Source organism: Nicotiana tabacum, chromosome 10 (genome assembly GCF_000715075.1).
Source record: "Nicotiana tabacum cultivar K326 chromosome 10, ASM71507v2, whole genome shotgun sequence".
NCBI classification, from domain to species: Eukaryota; Viridiplantae; Streptophyta; class Magnoliopsida; order Solanales; family Solanaceae; genus Nicotiana; species Nicotiana tabacum.
Window position 1 is genome coordinate 97,018,424 of NC_134089.1, and position 13,309 is coordinate 97,031,732.

General features: G+C 33.4%; 2 protein-coding genes across 2 annotated transcripts; one reads left to right on the forward strand and one right to left on the reverse strand.

Annotated features, from left to right (window-relative positions):
• Nucleotides 1-1,478: 1,478 nt before the first annotated feature.
• Nucleotides 1,479-5,566, reverse strand: LOC107825786 (uncharacterized). Its single transcript, XM_016652701.2, has 5 exons — nucleotides 5,162-5,566; nucleotides 2,871-3,537; nucleotides 2,541-2,781; nucleotides 2,069-2,131; nucleotides 1,479-1,716 (listed from the first exon to the last, which is right to left on the reverse strand). Exons 1-5 carry the CDS (start codon nucleotides 5,442-5,444, stop codon nucleotides 1,642-1,644), a joined length of 1,329 nt encoding a protein of 442 aa, XP_016508187.1. The 5' UTR covers nucleotides 5,445-5,566; the 3' UTR covers nucleotides 1,479-1,641.
• A 782-nt stretch (nucleotides 5,567-6,348) lies between these two features.
• LOC142165260 (uncharacterized) lies at nucleotides 6,349-9,287 on the forward strand. Its single transcript, XM_075223852.1, has 4 exons — nucleotides 6,349-6,466; nucleotides 7,197-7,724; nucleotides 7,815-8,425; nucleotides 8,919-9,287. Exons 1-4 carry the CDS (start codon nucleotides 6,349-6,351, stop codon nucleotides 9,285-9,287), a joined length of 1,626 nt encoding a protein of 541 aa, XP_075079953.1.
• The last annotated feature ends 4,022 nt before the right edge of the window (nucleotides 9,288-13,309 follow it).

Here is a 13,309-nt window from a genome sequence, read left to right on the forward strand (position 1 = left end):
AATGTATAATGTGTGTATAACCGTGTATAATTTATGTATAACGTAGGAAATATAGACAGTGAATTTAACCGGCTATTTATGTATATATTCCTATTTATTTCCCTTTTTTCTCTTTCCCTTTTATTATGTATTTTGGAATATTTTTCACAAACCTCTATGAGATTTCGATTGGTAACATATACCTCTATTGTGGCTCCAAATATTACAAAAATTTACTTCGATCATAATTAGCATAATAAACTAGCTGGAAAATGGGCAAATTTGACCCTTTTGTTTTTCTCTTCTACTTAGTGTAAGAAAACTAACTAATTTTACTTTAAAATTTTTTAATCTTGAATTTTATCCTTCTATGTAACTTAACTACTTTATATTATAGTCAAACATAAATAAAGATGACGAAAACAAATTTAAAAAAAAATGAATTATAGAAAAGCATATCTCTACTCTTTCTTAAGCTTGTTTTTCTTTTCTAGTTTACAATCTTTTTGTTGTTATTTGTACTTTTTATTTTGTCTATCCTTTTTAGACCAATTCTATTTGAAGAATTAACCCAAATAGTTGGTCACCCAACTATTAAAACTAAAAATAGCCGGTGGAGATATAATATATGCATAATTTATGTATTATATGTGTATAATTGTGTATAATCAATGTATAATTTATGTATATGGCTAAAAAAAAAGAATATAAATGGCTATTTGTGTAAAAATCCCATTCTATTTGAAGAGACTGAATGAAGGATGATAGGGTTAGATGCGTATAGTCTTTAACAACTCCAAAGACCTGTGGCAGAACATTGCAAAATCAAATATTTTGTGCCTTGGATTATCATATTTAAATGTATTTATTGTAAGATATCTGGAACTGAATCTTTTTGTATTTGCTGTCATCATAGAAAAATTTTTGGTACTATATGTACAATACTTTGGCTAATCCAAATTTCTTTTTCCACAGCATATTAGCATGAGCATGGCAGATACTTTGGTCACATATCTGATATCTGGCGCGTGAACAACACCTCCCTCTAAAATTTGTTCTATATTTGTATAAACGCAAAAAATTATAGATCATGAGACCAATAGAAAACCCCACATAGTATATTGCAAACTTAGCCGATTTTATGAGGATTTTTATGTATCAAGTGTTGACCAATCTGTATGAACACATCCAATAATTGTTTGCTAAGTTATATGAATGCAGTTTGGTGCAGTCACTGACTGCGAGTAAATATTTTTCATAGCAAAACATGGCGTCAGCAGAACTTTAGAGGAGATGAATAGTTCCACTCATCAAAGTCATGAGATGACTTTTACACAGTTAATATTTACTATGTTTTAAATTTCATGTCAAAGAGTGTTATTAATTTGCTAGATTTTGAGCATGATCATTTTCAGTACGAATAGGCCTAAGCAATTACAGTTAATTGGATCATAATTGGAAAAAGAAAAGAAAATATGAAGGAAGAAATATCATGCATTGGGTTGAGTTAATAAGTTGTCAAATATAGTTATTTTGTATTATCTGTCAACATAGAAAACAAATTCATATACAATACATTGGTTGATCAAAATTTCTTTTTCCAGAACATATTGACATGAACATGGCAAATACAGGAGTGTATATTCTTTTCTTACAGGGGCTCTATTTCTTCTTTGAAGCTGCTTTCCTTTTGCCGGTTCTCTTCTTTGTTGACTTTTTAAACCCAGCTCCAGTCTCCTGCGAAAGGAGAAAATACAGGATATGATTTCATCAGATGATTGTGTATATAGGATCCACAAAATGTTGACCATAACTATCTATTTTCAACTAATATCAAGTCTAAATCATTGGGTAGGCAAGTCAATCCCCAGAAAGAGTACTTCGTGTGATTAAAGATGACCAGGCTAATTTGGTTTCAGGTAATCACATGATAAGCACACACAGAAATACAGAAAGATATTCAAACTATCAAACTTTATCAATCACAACATATCAAGCCAAAAAGACGTTGACATAAAAAGAGAACAAAGATTTCAGTGTTCACATCCATTACTAACTATAGCAATGAAGAAAATAGAGAAACATTTACCTTTCTGTAACATCTATATGCACTTTGACCAGAAAACTCCTGCCCATTTTTGGCGACATAAACCTGATAAAGAGCAGTAGATCAACTCTTTGCTTAATGTACAGAAGATAGAATGTCATGAATCAACTCTAAAATAACACCAAAAAGATTTCATGAATGTCATGAATCAATCCTAAAAGAACAAGGAGATTCCATGAAACTACACAAACACACAAATGTCTAACAAGTATTCCAAGTTGCAGGAGAATGAGATAAAATTTAGTGATTTACCCACTGACATCCATATCCCAACCATGGCTAGACATCAAGCATACTAATCTAGTACAAACTCTACCCAAATTTCAGCAGCAACCAACATCTACAGTACATCTTCTTGAATTTGTTAAGATCGTCAATGACTATTTAACCCAAAAAAAATTCAACAAGTGTATCTATGACCTGCTTTTAACAATTGAATCAAATATCAACTTACTTTCTTTCCATCTCCAGTTGTGTACCAATGACCCGCTGATTTGCCAACTGCCTGGACCCTTCTTCTGCCGGCATCTTTTGGAATCCCAGCAGAGCTTTTAGGGTTCACCCATCTCTCGGATCCTTGAGATTCCTCCACAGAATTTGGTTGCTTCACATTCTTTCTGCTCTTTCTAGAGTTTGTCGCAACAGCGCCATTCTTAGAAGTCGTTTTAGAGCCTCCTTCGTGACAAAATTGGCCCCTGAAGACAACATGCACAAAGATCTTTGGAATAAATCATATAATTCATGACAAAAAAACTAACACAGAAGCAAGAAGCAAATGTGTTACATGTAATCTATAACTGATGCATCATCTTGCTTTTGTCCAGGAATGTTCTCAGCACCCAAAGGAAAAAAGTTAGGCAAACGATTACGAACTAGCTTCTGGATTCTTGGATCTTTATGGAAAAAATAACAGTGAGCAGGGAGAAGGGGCCCCTGAGGTCGCACGCTACTTTCAGTTAAACCACTGTTAATAGTCTGCGTGTTTTTTCCATGTTTTACTGATTTGAAATATTCTTCACAAACCTCATCAAGAGCAGGTGTAGAAATATTAAAGGTCTTATCTGAACAGAAGTCTTCCCACAGATCTCTAGTCTTTAACTTTCCAGCAGAAAGTCCTGCATTTCTCTGGCAACTTGAATCTGCACCAGTATTGTGTGGATTACCGCTCAAAGGAGAATTTACATGTTCTGATTCTTTTTCCATGGCTTCACTTTTAGAAAGCTCATCAGAATCAGAGTCGATCAACTGGAACCTTCTCAGTGGACTAATAGTTAGCTCTGGGAAGACAAAATTGCTAGTGCTAGTTTCCATACTTGGGGAAATGGAAGAAACATTTGAAACCTCATTCTTCCTTCCTGTGCATCTGCTTGCAGATTGCGAGGATAATACCCTTCGCCCCTGTAACGGGATTTTGGAACTGCTACACACAGAACTGTACTGCTTTGGATGATCTGATGCGAACAATATTAAAAATGCATGAGGGTTATTAATAAATTTTCATACAGATTTATAACAAATTACAGAAACAACAGTTTTGTCAGACTAGACCTGGAGATCTTGCTACTACATAGTTTTACTGAAATACACAGAGTATTATCATAAACAACCAATACTCCTAGTAAGAAGATAACGAGGATGGCGCATCTTTCAGATTATATTATTTAAGATCATACGAACAGAATGTCCACCAATACACACAAATTTTTGATTCTAGTACATAGTAAGGCCAATGACCACACATTTTCCTTGTGCAAAAAACTCAACTGCAAACTAGTTAAGCTCAACTATATGAATCTTTGATATCCATTTCATTGTACTAGGACTGATTTCATTCCAATACTAAATAATTTGTCTTTTAAAACAAATTATAAGTTCTCCCTGCCCCCAAGGGAATGAAAACCATAGGACCAGAGTTTAAATCCCAACATAGACAAAAATAAATTAGGTAGACAATATAATAAGGTAGCTTTTCCATGTCTATATCATCCTTGTGGGATTAAGTATCCTATTCTCTCTATTGGTGTGAGGTTGCAAGTACTCTCACTGAATAGTTTAGATGCATAAAGTTGGCCCAAAAACCACCATAAAAGAACAAAAATTGCACACTTATCCATCCATGATATGCAGTCTCTAACTCACCAAAGAGACTCCTAACACCAAACGTATTATATATGTAACAAAAGTTACTTTTTTATAACAATGGTGTCTGGACCAGCATGCACACACCTCGACTAATTGCACCTGCTACCTCCCACCAATACAAGTACCAAGTAATTATGTCCACCAAGGCTTAAAGCCTTACGCAACAATTAATACATAATCCCAACTAATTTGTTAGTATATAGGGTTACTTTCATTATGTATTGTTCTAATCCCGCATTTATTATGTTTGAAATAACTTCCATCCAAGTGATTTTGGTTTATCTCACTTTTTTTAGCACATTCAATTATAATAGTGTTGCACATACAGAACAATACATTTGGATTGTAAAAGGATCTTAATAAAACTTCTAGTGCAAGTTTTGATTTCTAAAGCAAGCTTAAACTCAGAATCTTGTTTTCACAATAGCATATTATTGAAATACAAGGGTCTTACATTCATCCATTTCACTCAACTGCCCAATAAGAGCGAATCTAATGTAGAAGTTGGGGTTCTGACATAACCCAATAGCTTTGGCATAGATATTTCTTTTAGGAATCCACTAAATATGTATAAATAATCTATCCGGAACCTTAATTCAGAACTCTTAAACTTAAAATCTTGGATCCACCTTTGCCTCCTAAGCTACTTCATAACTTTTCAAGTACAAAATTAAGCATCATCGTTCAACTTTGTTCTGGTGATACAGAAACTAGAAATACGATATCCAAGCTCAACATATTTACAAGTCCCAGTTAATAAATGAAAAAAGAGCCTTTTCGCTACTAATAGACTACCCCAAAATCAACCTCTATATTTTGTGTAGCTCAAATTGACGGAGTTGTAACAGAAACACAAGTAAATTAAGGAAATAAAACACCAAAAGGTAAAAACCTAGCTAAAGACAAAACCCTAAAAAAGGTGGAGTCTTTTACCCTTGGGCTCATCATCCTGAGAAGAGAAATCTTCAATATCATCGTCCACACTACACCAAGCATCTCCTAGCTTTCTTTTTAGGGTCGCCGGTTCGGATTTGGAAATGAGCCCACGCCGAAGGCGTTTGAGAGATCTAGGTGGATCTGAATCTTCCGTGTCCTCAGCAATTGTGGGGGTTTCAATATCATCAGCTTCTTGGATTGTCGGTACAGTGGACTGGGGCTCTGAATCAATATCGAAATCAAGCCCTAGAGAGAAAGATGGAGGTTCGAAATCTGCCATTGAATGGTGAATTGGGAAAAATTTTTGGGGGGTTGTATATTTGAAATATGAACTGGAGGGATTTGCAAATGAAATTATAGTGAAATTTTGGGGGAATTTCTTTGATTTTTGCGCCAAATTTTGAGACCTGAACTATACTTTTCGCGCTTTTGGGCCTCGGGTTGCTGGAGGATTATGCCCACGGCCCACCTATGTTGTTTTCTCCAGTTTTATCATTGAGAATTTTTTATAAAGAACCATCTTTTAGGTCTAATTAGTCATTTATATATATCATTTGCTATATTACGTGTTATAGATACCTTTTATATTTTTATACAATATATTTCATGTATTTAAGATGTTGTATTCATTAATACAACAAAAAAATAGGCGTAAAAACGGGAATTCCAGCTAAGTCTGATATGTATTTAGCTGTATTTAAGCGGCATTAACGTGAAATACAGTAACGTATCTGCGCAAAATCTGGAAGGTTAAACTGGTTAAAAACGGAAGGAAATCAAATCACATGATATTCTCCTAAATTAACTCAACGAACTAAAACTAGTACACATTAATCTGTATTCTGCTCAAAGACGGCATCTCAGAAACGTGAATACAGCGAAAAAACAGAGCAACATCAGATCGAACTTCTTCCATTCTCTTCTCCTTTTTTTCGATTGATACAAATTATATACAAAATAAGGTATTCATCCTCTATACATATGCCAAGTTTAACAGTTTTGTTGCGTCATTCTGGCAAGTGGAACGATGAGGGCAATTACATCGATTTTCAATTGAGGGAATACTGATAAAGGAGTATGCCTCCTTTAATGATCTGGTTGCTTCAATTTCTAATCAACTAGGTATAGATTTGAGCTCAAAGACCATTAAAATACAATACAAAGTAGAAGGAAATTGCAAACCAATGGAAATACACAATGATATGGGTTACAGAGTGTATGTAGAATTGAAAAAAGAGAACAGAGAATTTGGGATGTATCCTTTGTGCATAACAACTATCGAAAAAGATCTTATATCCGGAGGTAGTTTAAATCAAGGAGACATTGTGCAAATAGACGAAGGAGTTCAAAGGTACGATTCCGATACAGATGATACACTGCTCTAGATTTTGTCAATTCAGGAGAAGCGATTGGAGTGTTCGAACTCCACAAAGATTTGATAATTTCAAAAACTAATCAAAAAGGAGGTTATGGCTGGACAAGTTTATAAGGATAAGGCTATATTGAAAGAGGTGATGGAGAATTATGCTATAGCTCAAAGGTTTCAATTCCGGGTTGATAGGTCTAATGCTGTCAGGTTTGCATGTATTTAAAAAAAATTTCCGTTGTATTTTTTATTATTAGTTCTAGCTGTAAGTTTAACGTCGTTGTATTTATGCGTATTTGTGTATTTCCTCTAGATGATCACAGATGAAGTAAACATATGTTTGTTTAGGGCACTTAAATACATGTATTCATATGTATTTTACCGGTATAAATACACAACAGTGGCTCTAATTATTTTCTTATTATGTCTACTGTGGTATTAAGTGTATGCATATACAAACAAGTGTATTCAGTTGTATTCATTGTATTCAAACACATATAACTATAATGGAATTCAGTAGTATAAAAATTTATATATATAAATATCAGGATGTATCTATGTCAGATTGTATTTGTCTGTATATGAGCTGCATTTTTTGTAAACACTTATGCTAATCAAATGTAAAATAATTAATTCTTTGCATCTATGCATTATTTTGTATTTCAGAAGATTGTGAATGGAGGTTTAAGGCTTCAAGCATTAACAAATCAGAACTATTCAAAGTGAGAGAATTCAATGATAACCATACATGTCCGCTGAAGGACAAGGTGTATGAGCAGCGGCAGGCTAGTAGCAGCCTTATAGGTGGTATGATAAGGCCTAAGCTTACAAACCATAAGAGGAAATACACTCCAAGGGATATTATTGATGATGTGAAATCAGATTTAGGTGTAGATGTTAGCTACATGTTGGCGTGGAGGGCTAAAGAAAAGGCAATGAATTTTCTGAGAGGTGAACCGGCTGATTCATACAAAAAATTACCAGGATACTTATATACAATGGATATGACATATCCAGGTTCCCACATAAGAATAGTAAAATCGCCAAAAAATGAATTCATGTACGTGTATATATCCTTGTATGCCTTTATAAGAGGGTTTGATCATTGTAGACCCATTGTTGTTGTGGATGGAAGTTACCTAAAATCTTACTACATCGGGAAATTCGTTTCGGCAAGCACGTTGGATGGTGCAAGTGAGTATCTAAATTATAATACAATTTGTTAATATTTTTAAATATTGAAATACATGTTTTAAAAATAATTATATTCAATTGTATTTACAGGTCATATATTGCCACTAGCATATGTTATTATTGATTTAGAGAACGATGTTGTTTGGACGTGGTTCTTTGAGCAATTCAAGATAGCATACGGTGAAAGGGAAAACATGTGCATCGTTTCAGATAGAAATGAGAGTATCATTAAATCTTTATCAAGAGTGTGTCTAGATGTAACGCATTTTGCTTGTATATGGCATCTATGGAACAACGTATTTAAGAAATTCAAAAAGAGCCATGCCAAGTTGAGCGAGATATACTTCTCGATGGCAAAAGCATACACACAAGCTAAATTTGACAGTCTGATGGAGAAGGTGGAGAAGGTAGATATTAGGGTGAAAGAATACTTAGAGTTAGCTGGTTACGAAAAGTGGACTAGGTTGTATGCACCTGTTAACAGGGGATGGACAATGACGTCAAATATTGCTGAGTCAATCAGTGCTGCACTAGTTTCAGCAAGGGAATTGCCAATATACGACTTCCTTGAAGAAGTTAGGAAGATGTTTGGACGTTGGAATTGTAGTAACCGCAAAGAAGCTACACATACATACACGAAGCTTGGAAAAAAATACCAGGAGATGCTGACTTTGAATGAGGCAATGTCTACACGCATGACTGTAAGTTATATGTTAATGTCATTGTTGTATATAGCTTAATTGTTACTGAATTAATGGCATGAATACAACTGAATACAATAATTTTTAAGTAGAACTACCATTAATACATATGAATACAACTATATTCAAACTCATAAAAGATATATTTTTTCGTAGAGCTGATATGAATACAACTGAATATAACTAAAAACATACTGCAAAAACTATTGAAATACATCAGAATATAACTAACAAAGATGTATTATATGTAATTTTAATATGTATTGTCAATACATACGATTCTAATGCTTTTGTTAGAATCCTGTTGCCTAAAGTACAGCAGAATTCTGATAAGTTCTGCACTAATTACAGTTGATATTCTGCTGGTCTAAATATCTGATGTATTCATCTATATGCAAAAATTTCAGTTGTATGTAACTTATTAATTCAACATTATACATTTGGTAATTCAGATATATGTGCTCAAAACTTATATTTTTATTTTTAAATGTAGGTGGTACCATCAACTGAATACTTACATACGGTTAACGATGGTGGGAGGAATTACACAGTCTGCCTGTTAGAGAGAAAATGTGTTTGTGGGAGGTTCCAAGTTGATGAATTGCCATGCCCACATGCTTGGGCTGTATTGAAGAGCAAGTTTCTAATGTCAGAAGAATATTGCTCTAACTATTACAAACCAAATACAATTGTAATGACATATGATTTGCCAGTGTACCCGCTACCAGACATAAATGACTGGAATATACCAGAACATGTTGCAGAGGAGGATGTACAACCACCCAAATGGAAAAGACCTCCTGGAAGGCCAAAGAAGAAGCGCGATAAAACTTTAAGTGAATTGCTGCAGCCGAAAAATTAACATTCATGTAGCATATGTGGGTAGGGAGGACATAACAAGCGAACGTGTAGAAATGCTCCACGTAATAAATAGTTAACACTCTGACATGTATTGGTGCTATACTTATGATAACATTGTCAAGTAATAAATTCTCATTGTCAAGTAATATATTTTGAAATGACTTTCGTGAATAGTTTCTGAATACATATAGTTGAAGTATTTTTATATAGATAAATACATATGCACTACACAGTTGAGTATAACTGAGTATAGATGAATACTAAAAAATACAACTGGATACAGCTGAAGTATTTTTATGAATAATACAGTTGAGTAGCACTGAATGTAAATGAATACACCAAAATACAACTGAATACAGCTGAATAATACACTTAAATACAACTAACTACTGCTAAATAAAACAAGCTGAATACAACTGAGTACATCTGAATACAACTGATTACGTACAACCTGTTTAATACATCTGAAATTGTGTTCTTTAATATGTGTTATATGAACTTAAAAGATACATCTGAAAGGATGTTGCTGAATACAACTGAATTTGACAGTTAAATACAACTGAATTCAGAAAAAATACATCTGAATTCTTTTATATAACCTACCATCAGCATACATAAAGTTTCTGACTTTGACATTAACATGTTCATTAACTAAAATATGTTCAAGCAAAGTTGCTTGGTATTAACACATACTTGAATCCTGTAAGATAAATATGTATCCAAACTGAAGAATAAGTATGAATACTTATGAACAAACTAGTGAAACAGTGATTGAAAAGTTGCAATTGTTATACACGAACACTGTTAATAAAGTGATAAGTTTTTCAAACTAAATACCATCTACACCAAAAACTACTCAAAATAGTATTCATCTTGAAACTATACTCCAAAACTACAATAACCTAAAGCTACTCTAACATTATCTGCATCTTTGAATCTGACTCCGTGATTTGCCTAGCAATCTTTGAAGGTGCTTCATTCTCGCTTATGGCATCATCATTTATCTTTCACATAGCATAGTCCCAGAGGAGAGCACCGTATCTTTGACGGAGTAGAGTGGAATCAAATGTTATTTGTGGAATCTTTCCAAGAGTGCTCAGAAACTCTGCGTATGCTGCAACATGCACCCCACAATCCCTAAAAATAATTGATTGAAACAATTAAAAATAATTCATACAATTAGATTTGTATATAACATACAATAATGATGCTTGAATACTTACATGATACCAGCTTTCTGTTGAGGCAGATCTGAAATGAAAAAAAACTTCAAAGGGATCATTATGTGACTTGTTAGTGTATGTTGAGTAAGTAGACCAATCTATGCCTTGACTATCTCTATAAAAGCCACTGATTGATAGATACAGAGGTACACGCTTAGTTAGCTTATCAATCTCAGAAACTACATAAGCATCATGACCTGCAGATCTGTACGAGTCATACACTTTGATACATCTCTCCTTGAATGAGACAACAACCAATACCCAGTGTAGTTTGTCCTTCAAGTTGACTGGTATCATGACATTATCCACAATATGCCAAGGTACATTAGCATGCAATCTGTAGCCTCTTATGTACTCACATACCACATCCTCTTCTTTGGCTACATTAGCATTACTATCTGTATCAGCATACCTGTCGAATATTTCAGCGATTCTTGTCTTGAATATACAATCAACAGTTGTATACTTGAAGTTGCTTGTTTGATTATACTTTCCCTTCTTTCTCAAATAGTGGAATATGACTTCAATATGCTATACACAAAGTTAAGTACATGATGTGAGTCCAATTAATCAAACTATTAAAGAATATAGCTGAATACAGAGAAATACATATGAAAAATACAGTTGAATACAACAGATTGTATGTGAATAAAATTGTTGACTACAACTGACTACAGCTTACTACATCTGATTAAAACAATTGAAAACAACTGAATATAGCTGAATAATATTGAATAATACAATTGACTACTTATAATTTAAAGACTTGAATATGACTGTCTACAGTTGAATACAACTTAATACAAAGAAATGCAGTTGAATACAACTGACTACAGCTGATTAAAACATTTGAATTCAACTGAATATAGTTAAATACATCTGAATACAGGAGTTGAATAAAGCTGAATACAAATGCAGTTGAATACATCTGACTACAGCTGATTAAAACAGTTGAATTTAATTGAAATTAGCTGAATACAGATGTTGAATAAAGCTGAATATAACAATTGAATACAACTAACTATAGCTGATTAATACAGTTCAATTCAACTGACTATAACTGAATACATCTGAATACACCAAAATATAGTTGAATACAGCTGAATGCAGATGTTGAATAAAGCTGAATATAGCAATTGAATTCAGTTGACTATAGCTGATTAATACAATTCAATTCAACTGACTATAGCTTGAATACAGTTGAATACAGCTGAATGCAGATGAATAATACAACTGAATAAAACAACATGTTGTTATTCAAAGAAAATTAGTCAGTTAGGGGAAAAAACTTACGTTGTCATCCCATAGCTTCCCGTCAAACGATAGAAGGTAAAACCAATTTTTTGAATTAACTTGATCAACTCCAAAATCCAATGGTATATGAAGTGTTGACTTGTTCTTCTTGTAATGGTCTTCCAAATTACTTCTACAAGTATGGTATAAAAAATATTATATACATTTTTAAAAATATAAAAACTTAATACACATACCGGGGGAAAACTCACCTCTGATCATGTCTAGCGAGAAGACCATCACGAATCCATTTGTTATATTTCTGAATGATTAACATAGGATACGGCCGCGTTATTGAATCATCCTCAAAGGGGTGTCTTTTTTCAAAAATGGGGGTCAACTTTACTGAGGTACATGTTGTTCATTGAATTCGTGATTAGAGACTTTTAAATTTAAAAACCATGAGGAAAGCTGAATCTTTAGTCTATAAAAATACTAACCTGCAGAGTCAAAGTTAGACTCATAAGGCGAAGAGTACCATCTACTTAGTCGTTGATTCCTATGGGATGGTATTGGGGTTGATTCAGCTTTTTTTTGCACTATTGTGAATCACAATTCTAGTTTCTGGAATTTGACTGGGAAGAAACTTGTCGTCCAGCTCAAATTGAGATACATAGAATTCTGTAGATACACCCTCTTGACCAGTAGATGGTATGTTGGACGACACCTCTGATGTAGTTTTCCCCTCTCCTCTTGACTCCAAACATTGATCATTAAGCACTTGTTTCTGTTAGTTGTATGTATCATTGTTAGTGTATTAACTTAATATTACAATATAGTTAAATACATATAAGTGTAGTAAGAAAATAGATTTTGGTAATGGAAATGGGAGTTTGAAATACATCAAAATACAGCTGAATATGTTTAAATACAGTAGTTAATTCCATTTACATATTAAGGTTAACACAGATATGAATACAGCTAAATACATGTGTTGGTCGATGAATTTATAATCTAGTGAGGCAGTTAAATGCTAGTCGAATACATACAACTTTTATAATACAATTATTTAATTATAACAACAAGCAGGAGATATAAACAAATGCTCAATATGTTAAGAATGTTAAACCTCAACATTATCTCCGACGTCTGTGTCAATGCCATCATCACGTATCCCTATGGGTTCCTTTATCTGGTGTAAACTTTTAGTTTGTTGATTTTGTTGAAGATGGTCAGAAAGCTTCTTGAAGTTATCATTGATCAATGTTCTTAGAGACTTGAACTCTCCCACAACCTTAACAATACAAAAATAATTAGAAGATTGCGCCAAAAATATATGAATGTTATTCATTAAACTGTAATATTTAATTTGTGATTAAATATGCACGTATTCTTTGAATGAATTTAGGTCTTTCCTCAAAAAAGATACTTCGTCATTTTGGGAATGGCAGTTGATTGTCATGTAAAACTTTATGTCCAAATTTGGATACACAAATAGGAGGAATCTTGGGTTGATATTCTGTTTCATTAGGATGCCTTTCATGTTCCTTGCACTTTTTATGGGGCG